The sequence below is a fragment of the Pipistrellus hanaki genome, assembly GCF_964339955.1.
Source record: "Pipistrellus hanaki genome assembly, chromosome: 7".
Lineage (NCBI taxonomy): Eukaryota > Metazoa > Chordata > Mammalia > Chiroptera > Vespertilionidae > Pipistrellus > Pipistrellus hanaki.
This window is the reverse complement of record NC_140509.1, coordinates 6,309,074-6,330,030: the sequence shown is the minus strand read 5'-3', so window position 1 is coordinate 6,330,030 and position 20,957 is coordinate 6,309,074. Positions and strand designations below refer to the sequence as shown.

Here is a 20,957-nt window from a genome sequence, read left to right as displayed (position 1 = left end):
TCCAGTGACCTCTTGGTACACGGGTCCATACTCAACCACTGAGCCACACCTGCCAGGCTGCCTTTTTTTCTTTATTACAGATTACAGAAATTCCCCCAAACCATTTAACTGAGTTAAACAGTTAATTTTATGTAAGCTTCCAATAATTTTTACTATGCATGAACACTTCAATAAAATTGAGTCCTAATTTTATTAATATAGCCAGCCTTTTCCCTCCAAAGGTAAGGGAACATTGCTAAACAAGCGTATTTTATCACTTCTAATACTACAATAGACCGCAAATTTAAAAGCAGTGAACTACTCCTGGTCTGTACTGACAGCCTTGTACACCTGGCAGTTCCAGGCCAGGTAAACCTTGTTTTGAGGTGCATTTTATTTATGCTTCCCATTAGCCTTTCAGCTCTATTAAACTGTTGGGGCGCCCAGCCAGTGTTGCTCCAGGCTATGGTTTGACCTGCCTAAGCTGCTGGCTCAACCCCCCAAAGGGGGCCAGCAGGAGGCAGCCCATTGGTTTCTCACCTCTCCCTGCCTTCTCTGAAATAAAAATTGGTGGGATGAGCCCTGGCCAGTTTGTCTCCACTGAAGGGTCCCAGGTTTAATCCCGTCAGGGGACATGCAGGAGGAGTTAGTTGATCAATGATTCTCATAATTGATAGCTCTCCCTCAATCTGAAATCAATAATACATTAAAAAGAAACTGGTGGGATGAGCTGATCCCTTTATTTACCAAAGTTAAATGATTCAAGTGAAGGGTCCAATCACAGGTACTTCCCAGAATACCAAGCCACTGGCACTGGCACCAATAGCAAGGAAAGGGGTAGGGCAGGGCCTGGATCCTACCCATTTTGCAGGCAAATTTGAAAAAGCAAAAATGCTGCACCACAGAGTTAAAGCCATTTGATTAAGGCTAACGGGGGATCATCTGATAAATTTGTGTAATGGGGAGAAGCTTGGTTTCAACAAATCGTTTCTTGAACAAATTAGACCAATTTGTCCGGGTTTGTGGATTAATCCCATCACAGTACACCTAGGAACTCAGTCTCCATTGGTCACAGCTGAGATCCTATGGACCAAGACCCCAAGTGAGCGGATACCCAGGGAGCAACTCCAGGCCCCCATTAATGGACTCAATGTCCGCAGCATGAAGCCTGGCCACTAGGAAGCAGCAGGGGCAACAGGCTGGAGCCCTGGCCCTGCCCCCCTCCCCCCAGTCACAGGCAGACAGGTCACAGTGGCAGTATGGTTTATTAGCTGGCCTTAGTACAGGCGCTGGGGCTTGCCCATGGTGCTCTTGATGTACAAAGCCCGAACATTCTGCCAGTTCTTCTTGAGCAACGACACCAGGAAATTGACAGCTAAGTGGATGTTGTACACAAGCTCATCATCCGTCATCTTCACGTGGCCAACAGCCACTGCCAGACACAGCACCTGTGGGGAGAGGAAGGCCATCAGGTTGGTGACAGATGGGCGAGAACACGGGAAGAGTGGGGACATCCATGATGGACCTTCCGCCCCTCCCAGTGAGCGTGCTTTGGCCCCAGGCTCTGACCGGCTTCAACCCTGCTTGCTGACAATCACATGTCTGCAATATCACAGGAAGGCAAGCCAGGGCTCCCGTTAAGAGGACGTGGGCTGGCTCCAGGGCCGGGGCCACCAAGGCTGTGGCTTAACTTACCTTCTTCATCTGGAACTTGATTGTGGATTTTACCTCATCGACCTTGGCCACCATGTTCTCATTGTGGGTCAACAAGGAAGGGAACTTGCCAGCCTTATTCAGGCCGGGGCCCAGGATTCGTGGGATCTGCTTGATCAGAGACTCTGAGGCCAAAAAGGCATCGTACTTCTTGGCTGGCGAAGAGAATAAGCCATTGGACGCTTAGGACCCCGAAAGGCCAAATGAGCTCTGTAACGCCTCCCACACTCCAGTTTGAGCATCTCTGTGCTCTGAACTTTTACTGGCCCAACATTCACATAAAACCTGTTACCAGAAGCCAGGCTGACCCACAACCCAGGTTGCAATGCAAACACTCGGACTAATCCTGCCTTCCCTCTTTCTCGCTACATGACAACCACAGACCAGAGACTGCGAAATTAAATTGGAACTTGAAATAGGAACTCCAACTCAAACACCAGCACCTGACTAGTCAACGGAGATCATGGGTTTGAACCAAACCTAGAGGCCTCCTCCCCTTCCTGTATAAATCTTAATCCTCAAAGCAAATAAAAAAATAACTTTCCTAAATCACGTTAACCAACCACAGCACACCCTTTTGGCCACAATTCTACCCTCCTCCTCATTTTAATATCCAAACGGTCTAAGTACCACTTTTCTCACTCCCAAAACGGTCCGCCGCCGCCACACCCACACTCACCCAGCTTCTTGACCAGTTTCTTATTCTTGTTGAGTTTCTTCAGCGCCTCGATGTCCATGTGCGGGATGTCCACGGCCTTGGCCTCGTCACAGTGCTGCTGGTCCCCCAGCACACACACGGAGAACTTGGGGCGGGGCGTGGACTTAAGCCTGTGTTTAGGGGACAGAGCAGGTCATGCCCAGCCCTGGGGCTCCGGGCAGGTGGACGGGCCTGGGACCGCTGCAGCCAGAGCCTTACCCAGAGCGTCCACGTTCACCAACAGCTAGTCTGGCTTCTCAAACTAGCCGGCGGGCTCGGCCTCGGCCTCCCCACGCCTCCCCTCTTGTTTTAAGACCCAGGGTGGGGGTCCGTCCAGCCGCGCCTGCCCAGAGCAGGGGGTCTGAACTACCCGGGCACTCCAGTGCCGCGCGTGTCTGCCCACCTCGGGCTTAACAGGAGCCTCGAGGCCAGAGCTGGGCACGGGGGCACTGAGGGCTGGGTGGGGTCAGAACGGTGCCAACCTGACGGTGCCCGAGAAGCGTTTGTCCTTCTGAGGGTCATAGTTCTTCAGGCTGATCTGCAGCTCCACCGTCTCCAAAAACCTGAGAGAAAGTGCATGTGAGCCGGCGCCGAGGCCCCGGCCCGCCCGCCCGCCCTCCCGCGGACCCGGCTTACTTCCGGCGCTTGCGCTGGTTCCCGTGCAGGACCTCCCGCACCGCCTCGTAAAGGGTGTCGCGGGAGACTTTGCTGCTGTAAAAGGGAAACAAGACCAGCGCTCAGGCCCGGCCCCTCGGCATGGCCAGGCCTCAGGCGGAGCGGCTGGGGAATCCGGACACCGGGTCGGAGAAGCAGATGCAGGCCCCGGGAAGAGGGCTCCGACGGCGGCCGACCGGCACGTAATGCCCCGCAGCGAAGCAAGGGCAAGGACCCCCGACTCCGCCCGTAGAGTCTCCTTCCCCACCGGGGCGTCCGAGGCGCGGATGAGCACGGATAGCCCCCTACATGTCACTCACCTCATGGTTCCTCGCGCCGCAAAAACCGGAAAAGAGACTAACTCAGTTCGCGCATGCGCTCAAATAGGGACCTCGTTCTCGCGAGAGTTGCCTTGTAAACCCCCCCTCCCCCCCGAGCGCTGTTTGTCGCTCCATCCCCTGGTGTGCCGCCATCTGCGGCCGCTGGGAGGCGCCGATAGGCTGCGATCCTGGGCACCCTCAGCCTACTCCGCTTTGCGCCAGCAGCCGCCAGGCTGGTAGGAAGAGGCTATTAAGGTGACCAGACGTCCCGATTTTTAACAATTTGTCCCGCGTCCCGCGGCGTTTTAAAGAAGTCCGATTTTTGGAAAGATTCTTTTAAATCTTTTGAACTTGATTTTATTTTATGTTTTAAAAATATATTTTATTGATTTTTACAGAGAGGAAGAGAGAGGGATAGAGAGTTTAGAAACTTTGATGAGAGAGAATCATCGATCAGCTGCCTCTTGCACACCCCCTACTGGGGATGTGCCCGCAACCATGATACATGCCCTTGACCGGAATCGAACCTGGGACCTTTCAGTCCACAGGCCGACGCTCTATCTATTGAGCCAAACCAGTTTCGGCAATCTTTTGGACTTTTTTAAAACGCCGCGGGATGCGGGACAAATTGTTAAAAATCGGGATGTCTGGTCACCATAGTAGGTCCAGGGCTTGAGCTTCAGAAACCAAACGTGCTGGTTTGTGCTGAGAGGGTGCGATTCCTGCATGTTTGCCCCAGACTTCCTCTGCCCACTTCCTCATGCACCTGCCTCAAAAGCGGGCTTTACTCCCGACCTCTCCCCTCATCTCGCTCTAATGGGCAGGGTGGGGGTGGGCTTCCGGCCTCCAAGGGAGGAGCAAGAAGGGACTTGTGGACAAAGTTGTGTTCTTGGCCCTGGAAGCCTGCAGTTGGGGATGAGCTGGGAAGCACTGTAATGGACCTTCACCAGTTGCTTCTTCTGTAACACCCACCTATGGACGGGGCGCCCCGCTAGCTGCTATGGGAATATAAAGATGTCCAACAGACATGGCCACAGCGTAGCACCCTTTCCTGTTCAACAGGCCCATTCACCTCTGCCCACAGTAACCCAGGAGCCTCTATCCCTACCCAAATGTCTTCCGCCCAAAAGCCTTCCCCAGTTCCAGACTGTCACTCCTACTTTAAGCCCCGCCCCCACTCAGCAGACAGCTGGCAGGGTTGGGGTGGGTGGTAGCACACTCTCTGGCCCACAGACTTGAATGAATGAACCTCAGAACTGCACCACCTTCCTCTCAGAACACTTCACTGGGGAAAGGTGCCCCTTGTCACTGAGCAGGTGGAGTGGTGGTGTTAATTTTCAACAAATACCAGAGCTAACAGGAAGGCAGGCACTGCTTCTGATGACACATTATTGAATTTCCTGATTTTTATTAAATACCATTGATAAATTATTACTCAAGTCAGAACAATTCAGGGGATCATAACACACTGCAGCACACGAGATGTGCCGAGTGCTAAGCACAGGGGTCCCCTGAGTAGCCCGAGGCAGAAGTGACAGGTAGTGAGCCAGGGTCAGCAGCCCTTGGAAACCAGCTCATCCACCCCCTTAGCCTGTACCCTCCCTGCTGGCTGGGAGGTCAAGATGGCCTCTCTGAGCCTGGAACAGGGAGGCAGTTGATGCCTGAATGGCCCGGGTCAGGGTGAGGGCAGTGTCCTTCAGGAAGCTGGGGTCCCGGGTGGAAGGTCAGGGGGCCAGGTGTCTCAGGGCGGCCTGTAGGGACTTCCTCAGGAAAGTGGTGTTGAGGGACAGGGGGGTGGCCAGTCTCAGTCTCTGGATCTCAGTGATCTGGGGAGAAGGAAGAATGTCAGGACTCCGGCAGCTAACCCCTCCCCTCCCATCTGACCCTGGGCTCTGTTCAGAGGAGAGGAATCCGGGCATGGGACGATGGAAGGAGGTGAGGACCCCTTGAGCAATCGAACCTCATTATTTCACTGTCTTTGGATTCAGGTGGACCCAGGCCAAATACTGCCCAATTACTACGTCAGCCACGGCAGTCACAGCTGACAGCTGAGTGCCCCAAGCAGCAGCACGTGATATGCATTAGTTATTCTAACCCCCACACCCTCCCAGCTGCAGACAGGAAACCGCTGCCACCTTCCTCTGGGCACGCTTTTTCTTCCCTGACCTGTGGCTGAAACCTCCTGGCAGGTCTCCACCCTGCATCTTCCCGCTAATCCCTACTCCTTACCGAGGCCAGAGGCTTCCTATAAAACGCAAATCTGACACCTCACTCTGGCTGAAGGCCCGGGGATAAGTCCGGAGGCCTCACACTGAGGCCTCCTTCCAGGACCAGTCTCCCGCTCAGTGTTCCTGAGATGTGTGTTCGTGTAGTCACTTTCCAGGGAGGAGCTGCAGCTCTCATCAAATCAGCAAATGGGACTGTGACTCCCAAGAAAAGGGTAAAGAGCCAACAGCCAAGAACACCTGGCCTTCAAGATCAAGTCCAAGGCCTTCATAAGATGCTATCGTGGCCTGGCAATGTGACCTTGGACAAGTCACATTTACCTGAGTCTCAACTTCCTTATCTATAAAATGAAGCTAATAATGTATCTTCTCATAGAGCTAATGCGTGGAATAAACTGGAGAGTTAACATATATAAGGGCTTAGAACGGTGCCTGAGGTGTAGCAGGGGCTATGCAAGTGTTAGCTCTTGGTATTTTATTTTATTTATTTATTTTTAAAAAATATATATTTTATTGATTTTTTACAGAGAGGAAGGGAGAGATATAGAGAGCTAGAAACATCGATGAGAGAGAAACATCGACCAGCTGCCTCCTGCACATCCCACACCGGGGATGTGCCCACAACCAACGTACATGCCCCTGACCAGAATTAAACCTGGGACCCTTCAGTCCGCAGACCGACGCTCTACCACTGAGCCAAACCGGTTTCAGCAGCTCTTGGTATTTTAGATCTCTAACCTCACCCCCAACTGCCATCAACTCTCATATTTTTAGGCCTCAGCCACAATGAACTACCTACCTTACCCTCAGACATTCACTGCTGACACTGTTTCCTTTGCTGGAATGCCCTTTCCTCCAGCTCAGCCCTGACCACCACTTTAAGAGTCAGGAGGCCTGTCCCAATTCAAAACCACAAACAAGGTTAGTGGTGCCCTCTTGCTCTGTCATCAACAGCCCCGTGTGTACTCGCACCTGACTCCCACCAGATTTGCAATGATCTGCTTATCATCTCTCCTTCCCCTCTTGCTGGCCCGTGTGAGGGGAGAGGGTCAGGTCAAGGACAAGGACTGTGATATGGCCCCATATGGCATCTGGCCCACAGGGTGTTGGCTGGGTGAGCAGGCCCATTGCCTAGTCCCAGGCTTGAACTTGTGGGTTCCCTGACTAACATTTGGGGTTTTCTCCCTGGCAAACAGATGTGCACCGTCACGGCAGGTTCAGAGCAGCAGGGCCAGCCCTCGTGGCGCCATCAGACTCACATTGGCCTGATACTTGGTCAGCACCGTCAGCATGAGCTTGGCGTAGGCCATGGACGCAGTGGCTGCCGGCCCCTCTTTGCAGAGCCTGTCCATCAACACATTGAACTTCTCGGGGGTCATCTCCACCTGCACATTGGGAGGGGGGGACAGCAGCACAAGAAAAGGCCTTGCATTCAGTTCCCAACTCTACCACTTACTAACTAGGTGACCCTATGCAGATCGCTTAACCAAATTAAGCCTCAGTTTCCACATCTGTAAAATGGGGCTCATAAAATCTAACTCTGAAGCCTGTGAAAAGGATTAAATGAGATAATGCACATAAGGCCTGCGCACAGGTCCCAGAAAACGGCGGCTACCGTTGCAAAGACTGATTAGGACCAAGAGAGGCCAAGCATTCCTAGCTACACACATAGCGAAAAGTTGCTCCTCAAGGCCACGAAGCCAATAAGAGGCAGAGACAGATTACCATGGAGTCAGCTCTCTGCTCCCAGCCTTAAAGCCCCAGGGCTCTCCCACAGTCACGGGTCCCCTGCTGTAGAGCAGCTGTCCTACTTGCCCCTCCATCACCGAAGCAGTCAGACCCGCAGCAGCCCACACCGTCCGCAGCACTGCAGCGCTGCTCTGTCCTCGTCCCCAAGGCAGCTGCTCACCTGCCGCTCCAGGAGTGACTGCAGCACCAGGAAAGTCTGCTCCTTCCAGGGCACCTCCAAGATCTGTCTGCAAAGCACAGGCCCCGGTGGGTAAGACCCAGCCTCCCGCTGAGGCCTGGTATCTACCACTCCTGCCCCAAGGCAGGGCAAGGCCAAGACCCCCAGCACCAGAGGAGTGAGTCAGAGTCCCCATAATGCTGCCCTCTGGTCACTCTGCAGAGCCCATACTCAGTGCAGGCCACAACTCAAGACCCCGAGAGCTGACAATGAAGGGTTTGGCGGTAGGATGTACAAGGATCCCCTGAAGGATAGCCAGGAGTCAAGAGTACACCCTGCACCTGGCCAGTGTGGCTCAGTGGTTGAGTATCAACCTATGAACCAGGAGGTCAGGGTTCAATTCCCAATCAAGGCACATGTCTGGGTTGTAGGTTCAATCCCTAGTGTGGGGCGTGCTCCAGGAGGCAGCCAATCAATGATTCTCTCTCATCATTGATGTTTCTTTTTCTCCCTCTCCCTCTCTCTCTGAAATCAATAAAAATATATTAAAAAGAAAAAGAAAAAAGAATACATCTTGAGTACAAAAGGTGAGGACGACCCAGGGACCATGATGATGGATGAGACACACAAGGCTCCCTGGAGGCCAGCCTTCCCTGCGGAGCCCAACCTCCAGGGAGCTCCACTCCAGCTGTGCCTCCTGTTCTACCGCTCGGGCCTCAGCTTGCCTGGAACGGCAGCAGGTCACATGGACAGTGTGGCTTCCTGGGTGCACGAATGGGTTGGATCCCAGGCTTTATCACCTTTGGCCACACACCTAAGTTTTCCATCTTTAAGGCGGCAGCAGCACCTACCTCACCAGATTACATGAAGACTAACTGAGATGATGAACCTAAAGCAGAGACAGTGCTTGATATGTGGTGGTTGATACTATTTTTTAGCATCTTATATTTCACTAGAGGCCCGGTGCATGAAATTTGTGCCCTCGGGGGGTGGGGTGGAGGTTCCTTCAGCCTGGCCTGCACCCTCTCGCAGTCCGGGAGCCCTTGGGGGATGTCTGACTGACAGCTTAGCGCTGCCAGAGGTGGGAGAGGCTCCTGCCACTGCTGCTGCGCTCGCCAGCTGTGAGCCGGGCTCAGGGCTTCTGGCTGAGCAGTGCTCCCCCTGTGGAAGCGCACTGGCCACCAGGGGGCAGCTCCTGCATTGAGCATCTGCCCCTTGTGGTCAGTGTTTGTCACAGCAACCCATTATTCTGCTACTCGGTCAATTTGCATATTAGCCTTTTGTTATATAGGATTTTGATATCCAATGGGTCTTTTCTACTCATTATTTCTGTCTCGAATCTCTATATAAATTTTTTTATTTATTAAAATATATTTTATTGATTTTTTACAGAGAGGAATGGAGAGGGATAGAGTTAGAAACATTAATCAGCTTCCTCCTGCACACCCTACTGGGGATGTGCCCACAACCAAGGTATATGCCCTTGACCAGAATCAAATCTGGGACCTTTCAGTCCACAGGCCAACACTCTATCTACTGAGCCAAACTGGTTAGGGCAAATCTCCAATTTTAACACAAATTAAATAACAATTTCTGAGCATTTACTAAGTGCCAAATACTGTTCTGAGGTCTTTATATGGATTATCACATTTAATATCTAGAAAAATCCTACAGGGTAAATATTATTCCTATTTCTCATAAGCTCTGAGAGCCTCAGAGATATGGAATAACTGGTTTGAATTTCGAATTTTGATTTGAAACCATGTCTGTCTGACTCCAGAGCCAGTGCTTTTACCCATAATGCCAATCTCCAACTACGCTGGGAACTGCTCAGGAGCCAGGACCACCAGCCCTTCTCTGCATTCCGCAAAGCACCTTGCATGGAAGACTGAACTCCGGGCTTGGGAAGGGGCACAGGATGGCACCTTGCACGGGCCCCGGTGGGAAGCACAGCCAGGTTCAGATAACCGTGAGGGGCACCTCCTGTCTTTCAGGCTCAGGGCCTGGTGCCCAGTTGGCTCCAACTCCAAATGCCAGAAACAGACTTGGCCGGGGAGGAGGGGGGACACAGGCCTGAATACTCACCCCAGAATTAGCATCTGCCTGTCTGGCTCCAGGGCCTCGTCCTTCATAAGGCAGCACAGTAGCTCTGTTTGAGCTGGACCTGGGTAGGGGACAGAGGGGAGAAGTCTGGGGAATGGCAGGAGAGGACAGGACTGCAGGGAACAGCACACTCAGCTCATCAGAGGGGGAAGTAACAGCTTTACTCATTGAATACCCACTCTGCCCGGGCGCCCTGGGGTGAAGGCTGGCTCTGCAATTACCTGTTTCCGGGGCCCGGAGCACGGGGCCAAGGAGGGCTCTGCAGACAGGGTGGGTGTACTTGGCACAGAAGGAGGTCAGGGAAGTTGTGAGCAGGCGGGAGGCTGAGGAAGTCAGGGAGAGAATCTACAGCCAATGGGGAGGAAATGCTATTTCATTCATGTGTATCAGACACATATTTCAGATGGTGAACTATGTCACAGAGGGAAACGGTTTTTATCTAGGACTCACATGGACCCACCGGTTGGGAGACACAGCTCCCTTCGCCAATCCTTCAGGAGTGGGTCTGGGGTTCCAGGAGGAGTTAGCTGCGGGCAGATGGCCTGGGGCCCATGCCCTCCCCCTGCCCCAGGCTGCCGGCCAGGCTGACACACCTCTCCCAAGCACACCCTCCTGCGGGCTCAGACTCGCCCCCAGGGTGCTTGGCAGTCAGCATGCACCCAATGCACCCACCCGTCCAAGGAAGAGGCTCCTGGCCAGCACAGTGGCGTTGCTGAGGCTGAGATCTGGTGAGAGGCACAGCAGCCGGGTGCAGAGCCGCAGCAGACCTGTGTCCGAGAGCCGGGGCAGCTGCAGCTGGTCACAGAGCAGGCCCACCTGCAGAGCGGCAGGACAGGGACACTCGGCGTCTCTGCCAACGGCAGCAGAGGGCCAGGGCAAGGACACTCCGGGGGAAGGAAAGGCTGAGAGAGCTGCCCTACGGGGTGGAGCCAGGGCTTAATACTAAACCCAGTCAGGTGACCCCTGCCCGAGAGACCAAATCCAACAAAGTTCCCCTCCCACAATTCTATGAGGCAGGGACACACAGTGAAATGGGAGAAGGCTGGGGAGATGGGATGTAAGCTCAGGGCCAGGGGATGTTCCGGACTCACCTGGCCGGGACTGCATTCGTGGAGGAACTGCAGCTCAACTGTGGGAGCATCCTCCAGACCCTCCAACCCCTGGGGGGCGAAGCCACATCAGGACCGGCGGAGTGATGGTGACAAGTCACCGAGGCCACTCCTTCAACGGCAGTGCTGGCTGAGGGCCCCGGGAGGTGCTGCCAGCAGAGGAACCGCGGGGGCCAGACGCCATATCTGCATGGCTTCCATGCCCAAGATGACTGGCAGCGACTGGCAGCTCTTCCTGCAAGCCCCACCCCCAGCAGTCTGTGCCTCGCTGCCTGGGCCCCCTGAGCCTCGGCACAGCTGCGGTCCAGGAAGGTGGAGGAGGCAGGGCCACTCACCTCCCCGAAGGTCTTGAGCAGCTGCTGCAGCCAGGGAAGCTGGTCCTGCAGGAGAGCTCAGTCACCACCAAGCCCCTCCCGCACAGCGTGGCCCCAGCCCACTCCCGCTCCCTTCCTGAGAAGGCCCAGGCCGGGGGAGCTAGTGGGCACAGGTGACGCAAGAACATGAAGCCTAGACCTTGACAAGAGCTGAAGAACTCAAAACTAGACAAGGGCCCTGCAAATCCAGCTGTCTCCACCTTCTCTGCACCCACCTAACGGGGTGGATCCAGCCTTGGGCAGGGAAGCTGGCTGGATGGTGGCATCACGCCCCCCCTCCCCTAGGACGGTGTGGTGGGTGGCTCTGGAGCCTCTCTGCCTGACCAGCACCCTCTAACCTCAGGTTTAGACCGTTAGGTCAAGGGTTTCCCACCTCCCATAACTCCCTTCCCCCGTCTGCAGAGCGGCGACTACATTTTCCTAACCCGCTGCCCCTGCCCCTGCTCCACGGGCTACAGTCATCCAACTGGGAAGGTGCCCCAACGGGCTTTTGCCCGGATTAACCCCCGACTCCTGAGGGATCACCCCAACCCAGCCTCCTCACCCTGGTACCTGGACAGCTTTGGGCAACTCCACACTCTCAGCGGGTCCCTTCGTGTCCTCCAGACTTGGAGCAGCCTCCACACGCTCAGCCCCCAGGCCAGGCTGGTCCTCCATGGGCGACGTGCCTCCTCCCTCCGCCAGGGCTCCCAAAGGCTCACGTTCAGCTTGCTCCTCCTCACAGCTTTCCTCCTCGACCCTTTCCAAATGCCGGAACCTTTTGGGGGCCCTCTCGCCCTCGGGACTGGCAGGCTCTCCCTCCGGCTCCTTCCGTTTCCCAGGCCGCTGGGAGCACCTGTCCTCCTCCGCCTCCTCCTTTTCCTCTTCAGGGTCTGGAGGCTGGGTCAACTTCAACCCCCTGCCCCCCGGCCTCAGCTGCCTGCACAGGTCTCGGAGCCGACTCTGACAGCTTCTGGACAGCGGGGACGCTCCCTCGGCGGAGGCCCCGCCGCCCAGGTCCCTTCGCAGCAGTTCCCCCAGGGCCCGGAGCCAGGGATCAGGGTCGGGGCGTGGGCCCTGCCTTGCGATCTGCAGCAGAGGGAGCAGCCTGCTCTCAGGCAGGGAGGGCCTCACGGCCATCAGCAGGGACATCAGGTTCCGCTGGCATAAGTGAGGCAATCGCAGCAGCAGTGGTTTCCTGGGGGCAGAGGGAGGCAAACAGTTAAGAGTCCTATTGAGCCCAGATGATGTGGCTCAGAGGACTGAGCATCATCCTATGCACTGAGAGGTCATAGGTTCGAGCCCCGGTCAGGGCACATGCCCAGGTTGCAGGCTCGATCCCCAGCAGGGGTGTGCAGGAGGCAGCCCATCAATGTTTCTCTCCCATCAATGCTTCTCTCTCTCCCTCTCCCTTTCTCTCTCCCAAAAAACAAACCATCAATAAAAACTTAAAAAAAAAGAAAAAAGAATCCTATTGAGAGAAACACAAGGCAAACTGGGCAGAGCTGGAGGCTGGGTGGCCACAGACGGGGGACTGCAGGGTGTGTGCAGTGCGGCCTGTGGCCGTGCTCCTTGCCATGCCCTGGAAGTCACAGGGGCCTCTGTCCAGCTCTGCTGTCCCTTTTACCACGAACACTCCTGAGAGCAGACACAGTGGTCTCCCCCCTGCGCCCCAGCACCAGCGTGGCACTAGCCCTGCCGGCACCTGGTGCACACTTATTGAGCGGTGTGACTGAGAATGCCTGTCCGGATATCAGCAAGGGCGCTGTGGACGGAGCAGTGCCGCTGTGTGTAATGCTGTGAAGGCGCAACTCCCGATGCCGTGTGACCTGCGGCTTGTCGGGGAGGCGAGCGAGTCCCGGGTGCACCCAGCCCGCCAGGCCTCTGCTCCTCTCCGCACACCGCTCTGCAGAGCTGCGCCGCATCACACGCTGAGGGCCTGGCCGTGTGTGCGAGAGGAAAGGCGTCTTTTCTTTGTGGGAAACAAACACTAAGTGAAGAGAAAACTAGAGTGTAAGTTAAAATGATGGTCGATTTGTGGTGAAAGATCCTGGGAGCAGAGGTGAGGAAGAGACTATTGAAAGGACTTTTACCTTTTTTGTGTCCACGGACCCCCTTATCAGAATCTGTTAAATGTATGAAATAAAATGCATAGAATTACAAAAGAAACCAGTGATACTGATGTACAGTTCTATCCAGAGATCTTGGGTTAGGTTTCCCCTCCCCCTACTCTGCCCAGAAGAAGCCAGACAGCCAGAAGGCATTTCTATAGCCTCCAATTTGGGGGTTTTGAAAGATCTCTTTCATCTCATGAAATAGATTCGAAGTGGAGTGTGGGAAGGAAATATAAGAACTTCTGTTACTACTTATCAAAAACACAAGAAATTAAGTATTAAAAAATTTTTTTTTTTAAATTTTGGATTCAAACCCATGCAGTTTGGATCCAAATCACTTTGTATTGATTTCAGAGAGGAAGGGAGGAGAGGTAGAAGCATCAATAATGAGAGGGAATCATTTGCTTTCTGCCTCCTGCACGCCCCCCACTGGGCATGGAGCTGGCAACCAATGACCTCCTGGTTCAGAGGTCCACACTCAACCACTGAGCCATGCCAGACAGGCTATTACAGAATTTTATTTTATTTATTTATTTTATTTTTTAAAATATATTTTATTGATTTTTTTACAGAGAGGAAGGGAGAGGAGAGAGATAGAGAGCTAGAAACATCGATGAGAGAGAGACATCAACCAGCTGCCTTCTGTACACCCCACACCAGGGATGTGCCCGCAACCAATGTACATGCCCTTGACTGGAATTGAACCTGGGACCCTTCAGTCCACAGACTGATGCTCTATCCACTGAGCCAAACTGGTTTCGGCTATTACAGAATTTTAATATATGGATTGGCCCCATATTCCAGACTGCAGCCTACTTCTGAGGTAGGGGTGTCCAAGGGTGGAAGGCGGGCTCTTCAGAACCTAGAGGCTGCAGGTGGCACCTCACTCACTTTCTAAAAAATGTGATTTTATTTACACAGACACACATATACATACATATACATAAATATATATATATTGGAGATTGAGCCTGCAACTGGGCATGTGCCCTTGACCAGAATTGAACCTGGGACCCTTTAGTCTGCAGGCCAACACTCTATCCACTGAGCCAAACCGGCTAGTCAAACACACACACACACACACACACACACACACACACAGTATACATATATATATTTAGTCTCAGCTGCCTCCTGCATGTCTCCCACTGGGGATTGAGCGGGAAACCCAGGCATGTGCCCTGACCAGGAATCGCACCATGACCTTCTGGTTCATAGGTTGACATTCAACTGCTGAACCACACTGGTCAGGCATCACTCAATTTTTTTACTTTCTGTGTATTTTAGTTAACTATGATAGTTAAGTGCATTTATGAGCATAGTATTCTTTTTTAAAGAAAACGAAACCCTCACAAAATGGACACGGACTTATGACACCTGAAAAGTGAACACCAATAAGGCAAGCACAACCAAGAAAGAAAATGGCAAAGCTGACACTGCTGACCCTAGTGGGAACTGTCAGCAACATAAAGAGGGGGGGGGGGAGTTCACCCCAAAGACTAGCAATGATCAAAAACACCATCCCCTGCCCTAGCCATTTGGCTCAGTGAATGGAGCGGCGGCCTGTGGACTGAAGGATCCCAGGTTCAGGGGGTGTGCAGGAGACAGCTGATCAGTGATTCTCTCATCACTGATGTTTCTATCGCTCTCTCCCTTCCTCTCTGAAAACCAATAAAAATATGTACATATTTTTAAAAAGGAACACCATCCCTGCCCCGGTGGTGTGGCTCAGCAGTTGAGCATCAACCAAGGAACACAGAGGTCACCAGTTCCACCAGTCAGGGCACACGCCCAGGTTGTGGGCTCGATCCCCACTGATCGTGCAGGAGGCAGTCAATCAATGATTCTCTCTCATCATTGACATTTCTGTCTCTCTCCCTTCCTGAAATCAGTAAAAAAATATTTTTTTAAAAAAGAACACCATTCCTAAAAGTGATCTTGCCCTAAAATGTGATGCTTTGAAAAAAGGATATAAAGCCACCACAACCAGATGTTTATTGGCATTTACCTCACTTTAAAATTTAATTTTTGCATACTTTATTAGGTATTTCAACATAAGTACACTTTATAGGTAAGTATGCCTACACTGAAGGTACGAGTTCGGTATTTTCAGAGGTGGAATACGCTATCACATTCTCTGAGTGGCCAGGCCGGTGCCCAGTGGGTCGAGCGTCCTGGGGTACAAACACCGAGAAGGCTGGGGGAGTGGGGAGTGGGGAGTGGGGAGTGGGGAGTGGGGTCAGGCACACACCGAGGCCGCCGGCGGACCCCGACCTGGGCGCGTACGGGAGGCAACCGATGCATGTTTCTCTCCCCCTCCCTTCCTCTCTCTCTCAAACCAATGAACACATCCTCGGGGGAGGATTTTTAAAAATCGATGTGAGTCCACCGACTTACAATTATCCCTTTACCCCCGGCCGCAGGGCCCCGCCCGCAGCGACCACACAAAGTGAGGAACTCACGCCCGGGCCAGGGGCAGGGCCCCCGCGGGGACGGGGACGCGGGCGCCGGCGCTACTTACAGCCGCAGCCGCGAGTCCGGGCCCTCGGCCACCGGCTCCTCCGCGCACAGCGCCTCCAGGACGCGGCCCCAGGCGAAGGGCTCCCCGCGGCGGCCCAGCGCCCGCAGCGCCCCCAGGCCGCGCCGCGCGCCGTCCGGCCCCGCCTGCAGCGCCCGCAGCAGGAGGCGGGCGGGGGCCTCGAGCTCGGCCCAGGGCGCCTGTTCCGCGCTCTCCGCCTCCGGGGCTGCCATGCGCCCGAGCCCCACCCCGCCCTCGCTCGGTCTCCGGTTTCAGCCTGGCGCCGCACTCCCCCCTCAGTCAGCCCGACCCGCCGCCCGCCAGAGGCACACGGGGACTGAGAAGGGAGGAGGATGGGCGTGGCGTGGCCGGAAGGGGCGGGGCCCGCCGGAGAGTCCAAAGACGGGACTAGAGCCCACTCCTGGAAGGGGCGGGGCCACAACCTAAGGAGGGTCGTTTGTGGGCGGGGTCACACCAGCGATGGGGGCGGGGTGGGGCACGGGGCGGAGCGCGAGGCAGACCGGAAAAGGAGGCTGCTTGTGGGCGGGGCCACACCAGCCATGGGGGCGGGGCGGGGCGGGGCGGGGCAGCTCTGCTGCTGCCCTTAACCTTCCTCCACTGCTCCGGGAAGTGGGAGGGCGGGGTGCAGAGTGAATGTCGGGGCTCCTGTTGTACTCCAGGATCCAACCACATTTAATTTTATCTGACGCCCCTGTTGCTTGTGGACCATGGGCTTTGTGGTAGGATCTGATCACAATTTACCCCTCCCCCCCAATCGTCCTCTCCAGGAATCTTTGATGTATAAACATCCCTGAGAATGGGGTCGCAGTAAAAGCTAACGCCCTCTCTGTGGCCAAAGGCTTTGCCTGGACTTCCTCCTAAAGAAGCAGCAGCAGCCTTGCTCTGATTATTTATAAGGGACTAGGGCCATAGTCGGCAAACTCATTAGTCAACAGTCATATATCAGCAGTACAACAATTGAAATTTCTTGAGAGACAAAATTTTTAAACTTAAACTTCTTCTAACGCCACTTCTTCAAAATAGACTCGCCCAGGCCGTGGCATCTTGTGGAAGAGCCACACTCAAGGGGCCAAGGAGCTGCCATTTGCCAGCCACAGGGCTAGGGTGGTCCATCTCCCAGGGTTTCCGTTGAAGGAAATCTGCTGGAGGAGGCAGGCTTTGGGCAAAGGGAGGAGCAATATTGGGATTTATAAGAAATACACGTTTGATTATTCAGATTACTGAAATATACTTGTCTTCATCCACAGTTCCTGGCTTACAGCTTCCAAACCCTTCAAAGTTTCTTGTGACAAGAGCAACAAAGGTTCTCTGGTTACGTTAATGAGGTGACTTTTGGATCCCATCCAATAGCAGACAAAACTAAATAGATTTAGACAGACTTTCAGTCCTACTCCTGATTCCAGGAGGGAAAAAGCGGGGGCGGTGCTTGAGGTCCAGTCAATCGCCAATGGCCAATGAGTTAGTCAATCATGGCTGCCTATTGAAGCCTCCTAAAAAAGAACACCTCACCGAAACCGGTTTGGCTCAGTGGTAGAGCATCGGTCTGCGGACTGAAAGGTCCCAGGTTCGATTCCAGTCAGGGGCATGTACGTTGGTTGCGGGCACATCCCCGGGAGGGGGTGTGCAAGAGGCAGCTGGTCGATGTTTCTCTCTCATCGATGTTTCTAGCTCTCTCTCTCCCTTCCTCTCTGTTAAAAGTAAATAAAATATATAATAAAAAAAAAAAAGGAAAGAAAAGAAAGAAGAAGAAGAACACCTCCTGGCCTTGTTCCTTGAGCTCCCAGGTTGGGGAACCAGAACACTTTCACCTTGCTGGGTCCCAAACTCCAGCACCGAAACTTCTTCCTTCAAGACCTCGCCCTCTGTGTCTCTCCACCTGCCTGTTGATTCACGTTCTTCAGTTTCCTTGCTAATGAGTCGATAATCTAGTGAGCGTATGGGTTTTCTTGAGCCTGTGAGCTGTTCTAGAAAATTAATTGAACCCAAGAAAGAGCTCGTGGGCTCTCTGATATGAAGCCAGTGGGTAGGAAGCCAGGGGAGGGCCTGCACGACTGGCCTCTGGAGTGGAGGGTGGTCTGTGGACTGAGCCCGTGACCCATGGGATCTGATCCTATCTCCCGAGCAGGCGGCCTCTCAGACTCCTGCCTTTTGAGAACCGCCTGCTGGTGTGGGGAAGCTTCCACCCATCACGCATTGGAACTGGGTGGCCAAACCCCTTCGGAGGGATCAGTGTAGAGGACAGGAGCAAAGGGAGAGGGGAGACGAGCACCACAGCGCCCCATCAGCCCTACTTAGGGTGTCAGCTTGTGTTTCACATCCTCCAAACTTTGCTGCCGCGCACACACACAAATACACACACATTCATTCAACAAATATTTTTTTAAAAAAAATATATTTTTTTATTGATTTTTTACAGAGAGGAAGGGAGAGGGACAGAAAGTTAGAAACATCAATGAGAGAGAAGCATCGACCAGCTGCCTCCTGCACATCCCCCATCGGGGATGTGCCTGCAACCAAGGTACATGCCCTTGACTGGAATCAAACCCATCAGTCTGCAGGCCGATGCTCTATCCACTGAGCCAAACCGGTTTCGGCCATTCAACATATCTTTCCTGTGCACCTAGGAGGGGGATTCAGGAAACAAACAAACAAAGACCTTTGCTCACATGGTTGCTGACACTCAAGTGAGGAGAGACAGATACTGGGTAAATAATAGAAAGCTTGATGGTGATATGCTTCTAAGAAGAATGTAGCAGGGAAGGGAAAGGTAATTTTAAATAGGGGTCAGGGGGAGACTGCTTCAGGCAGAGGAACAGCAAATGCGAAGGCCCTGGGCAGAAATGTGGTGGAGGAGAGAGCGTACACTTGCTGGGAATTAACAGAAGATAAGACCTGAGAAAGAGCCAGATTTTATGAGGTTTGTTGTTTTTCCGGCCGAGGACATATTTTCCTTGGATTTTGGGGAGAGGGGAAGGGAGAGAGAGAAATATTGACCTGGTGGCTCCCCTACACATTCCAACCAGATTGGAACCCACAGCCTGGATATCTGCCCTGACGGGATCGAATCCACCACCTTTAGGTGTTGGGACACAACTCCAACCAACCGAGCCACGCACCCCAGGGCCACAGTGAGGACTTGGCGTTTCCTCGAACAGTACAGGAAGCCACAGGAATGGTTTGAGCTGGATTAAATTTCCATTGGAGCCAAATTTTAAATTTCCTCCCAAATAATTTCAAGGGAGCTGCTTTACAAAGGCCAAAATAGCAGCAAAGAGATTTTAAAAAATATATATTTTTATTGATTTCAGAGAGGAAGTGAGAGGGAGAGCGAGAGAAAAATCAATGATGAGAGAGAATCATTGATCGGCTGCCTCCTGCACACCCCACACTGGGGATCAAGCCTGCAACCTCGGCGTGTGCCCTGATCAGATCAAAACCTGACCTGGTTCAGAGGCCAGTGCTCAAACGCTGAGCCGCCAGCAGGGCAGCAATTTTAACCTCATAGGAGATGTTTTCAGTCCTCAAACGACCAGCTGCCGCTGGGGCTGACCCTAACAGGTAGTGGGCAGAGCCAAGAGTGCCAAACAGCCTTCAATGCCTTGCCCATTCATTCTCAACTACCAGCTTTACTTCATGCTAACTGGTTCTATAATAGTTTGTGCCCACCAAGTTCTGCATTCTGTTTGTTTTGTTTTGTTAATCCTCACCCGAGGATATTTTTTCGTTGAGAGTGGAAGGAACGGGGAGAGACAGAGAGAGAAACATGAATGTGAGAGCTCTATCGGTTGCATCCAGCACTAGAGTCAGGAATCAAGCCTGCACCAGAAGTACATGCCCTTGATCAGAATCGAATCTGCAAGCCTTCAGTCCTCAGGCTGAGGCTCTATCCACGGAGCCAAAACAGCTAGGGCTAGTTCTGCATTCTTGACAACGCAAGGAGAGCAGGGAGGGAAGTTCTAAGCATGGATCATGAGCCCTGGGGGATCCTCTGCACGCTTTCATGGGGTCTGTGATGTCGTTACTATTCTCATAAATCTCACATGTTACTGCCCTTTGCACGCATTCGCTGATGAGTGTTAGTGAGTTTTCCAGAGGCTCAGTGACGGGTGGCCTGAGCAGGTTGGATGCAGGAGCCCTGTGGCTGGGGGTGGGACACCTCGGATGGGAGCAGACACTCCTCAGACACCAGCACGGTGGCTTAGGTGCATTTTATTGGCTTTCTGTCAGAATCCTCTACAAAAGGGCAAAGTTAAAATCCAGGTCCCTTCCCCTGCCCCAGGCCCTCCACCTGCTCCCGTTCATGGAGGTGGAGAGGGGGCTGATTCCACCCCACTCAGTGGGCTCCGTTACCGCCGTAGATATCATACAAGCTTTACATCTGTTACAGACATGTGTTAGAAACCCCCAAAGGGGAAAGACCTACCATCTAGCACCCCCTGCCCCTCAGCCCCATCCCTACAGGAGCCCGCAGTCACAGGAGCCCGCCGTTAAGAACTGGTGCGATCCAGTAGGATTCTAACCCCAGGAAGGCCGTGGCCAGGTTGTAATCCAGGAACATCTGGTCCTCCAGCAGCGCTGAGGGGTACACCGCTGTGGGGTGCAGTGCTGAGGGGTACGTGGGGTGCAGCGCTGTGGGGCCCAGCACCTGGGAGGGGGAGAGAGGGCAGTGAGAAGCTGTCTGCTGCAGCCTACATTGACTCAGGAGGGGGCCGGCTGTACATCGCACAGAGGTGCCACGCTTAAGCCTGTCATAGACAGCAGACAGGCTTTACATCTGTCACAGCCGTGTGTCAGGAACCAGGACCCGCAGCCCCTCCCGCGCCCACACCCCCCTGTTACCATCTCACTCCCGGGGGCCGGCTGCCTGCAGTCTGGGCCGGGAGGAGCCGAGGACGGGCGGGGAGGAGCCGGAGGAGCCGAGGATGGGGCCTCGTCCGGGAGCTGGTGCAGGTAAATGCAGTCCGACTTGAAGGGGCAGCGGTCAGCCCCCCGCGCGAAGTACCGGCATCGGATCTGGCTGGGAGGAGAGGACACCGTCAGGCCCGGCTGCCCGGGGACACAGGGTTTGAACTCGGAACAGAGGCAGACAAAGCGCTGACGGCACACGCGTTACACGGGCTCTCCAGCAGGTGGCAGGAGCGTAACACCAGCTCTCCAGCAGGTGGCAGGAGCGTCTCAGGGGCCTTCCTCCGAGCCCCAAGTCTAGCCAGCACTGACTCTGGGATCTCCTTCCTCCTCTGAGCTG

General features: G+C 53.9%; 2 protein-coding genes across 2 annotated transcripts; both read right to left on the bottom strand.

Annotated features, from left to right (window-relative positions):
- Positions 1–1,225: 1,225 nt before the first annotated feature.
- RPL10A (ribosomal protein L10a) lies at positions 1,226–3,436 on the bottom strand. The gene is made up of 6 exons (XM_084890718.1): positions 3,364–3,436; positions 3,026–3,100; positions 2,872–2,952; positions 2,372–2,520; positions 1,675–1,847; positions 1,226–1,427 (listed from the first exon to the last, which is right to left on the bottom strand). The coding sequence occupies exons 1-6, from the start codon at positions 3,366–3,368 to the stop codon at positions 1,257–1,259; spliced, it is 654 nt and encodes a 217-aa protein (XP_084746844.1). The 5' UTR covers positions 3,369–3,436; the 3' UTR covers positions 1,226–1,256.
- A 1,305-nt stretch (positions 3,437–4,741) lies between these two features.
- Positions 4,742–16,039, bottom strand: FANCE (FA complementation group E). The gene is made up of 10 exons (XM_084890032.1): positions 15,695–16,039; positions 11,633–12,257; positions 11,042–11,086; positions 10,689–10,757; positions 10,270–10,413; positions 9,819–9,942; positions 9,580–9,658; positions 7,498–7,564; positions 6,848–6,973; positions 4,742–5,189 (listed from the first exon to the last, which is right to left on the bottom strand). The coding sequence occupies exons 1-10, from the start codon at positions 15,922–15,924 to the stop codon at positions 5,088–5,090; spliced, it is 1,611 nt and encodes a 536-aa protein (XP_084746158.1). The 5' UTR covers positions 15,925–16,039; the 3' UTR covers positions 4,742–5,087.
- Positions 16,040–20,957: the final 4,918 nt, after the last annotated feature.

Excerpts from the sequence above, each read along its gene's own strand:
- RPL10A (XM_084890718.1), bottom strand. Across the intron at positions 2,521-2,871 it reads CGCTTCTCGGGCACCGTCAG|GCTTAAGTCCACGCCCCGCC; the intron begins GTTGGCACCGTT and ends CCCTAAACACAG. Across the intron at positions 1,428-1,674 it reads TCAAGTTCCAGATGAAGAAG|GTGCTGTGTCTGGCAGTGGC; the intron begins GTAAGTTAAGCC and ends CTCTCCCCACAG.
- FANCE (XM_084890032.1), bottom strand. The coding sequence starts at position 15,924 with ATGGCAGCCCCGGAGGCGGAGAGCGCGGAACAGGCGCCCTGGGCCGAG. Across the intron at positions 11,087-11,632 it reads AGTTGCCCAAAGCTGTCCAG|GACCAGCTTCCCTGGCTGCA; the intron begins GTACCAGGGTGA and ends GCTCTCCTGCAG. Across the intron at positions 5,190-6,847 it reads TGACCAAGTATCAGGCCAAT|ATCACTGAGATCCAGAGACT; the intron begins GTGAGTCTGATG and ends CCTTCTCCCCAG.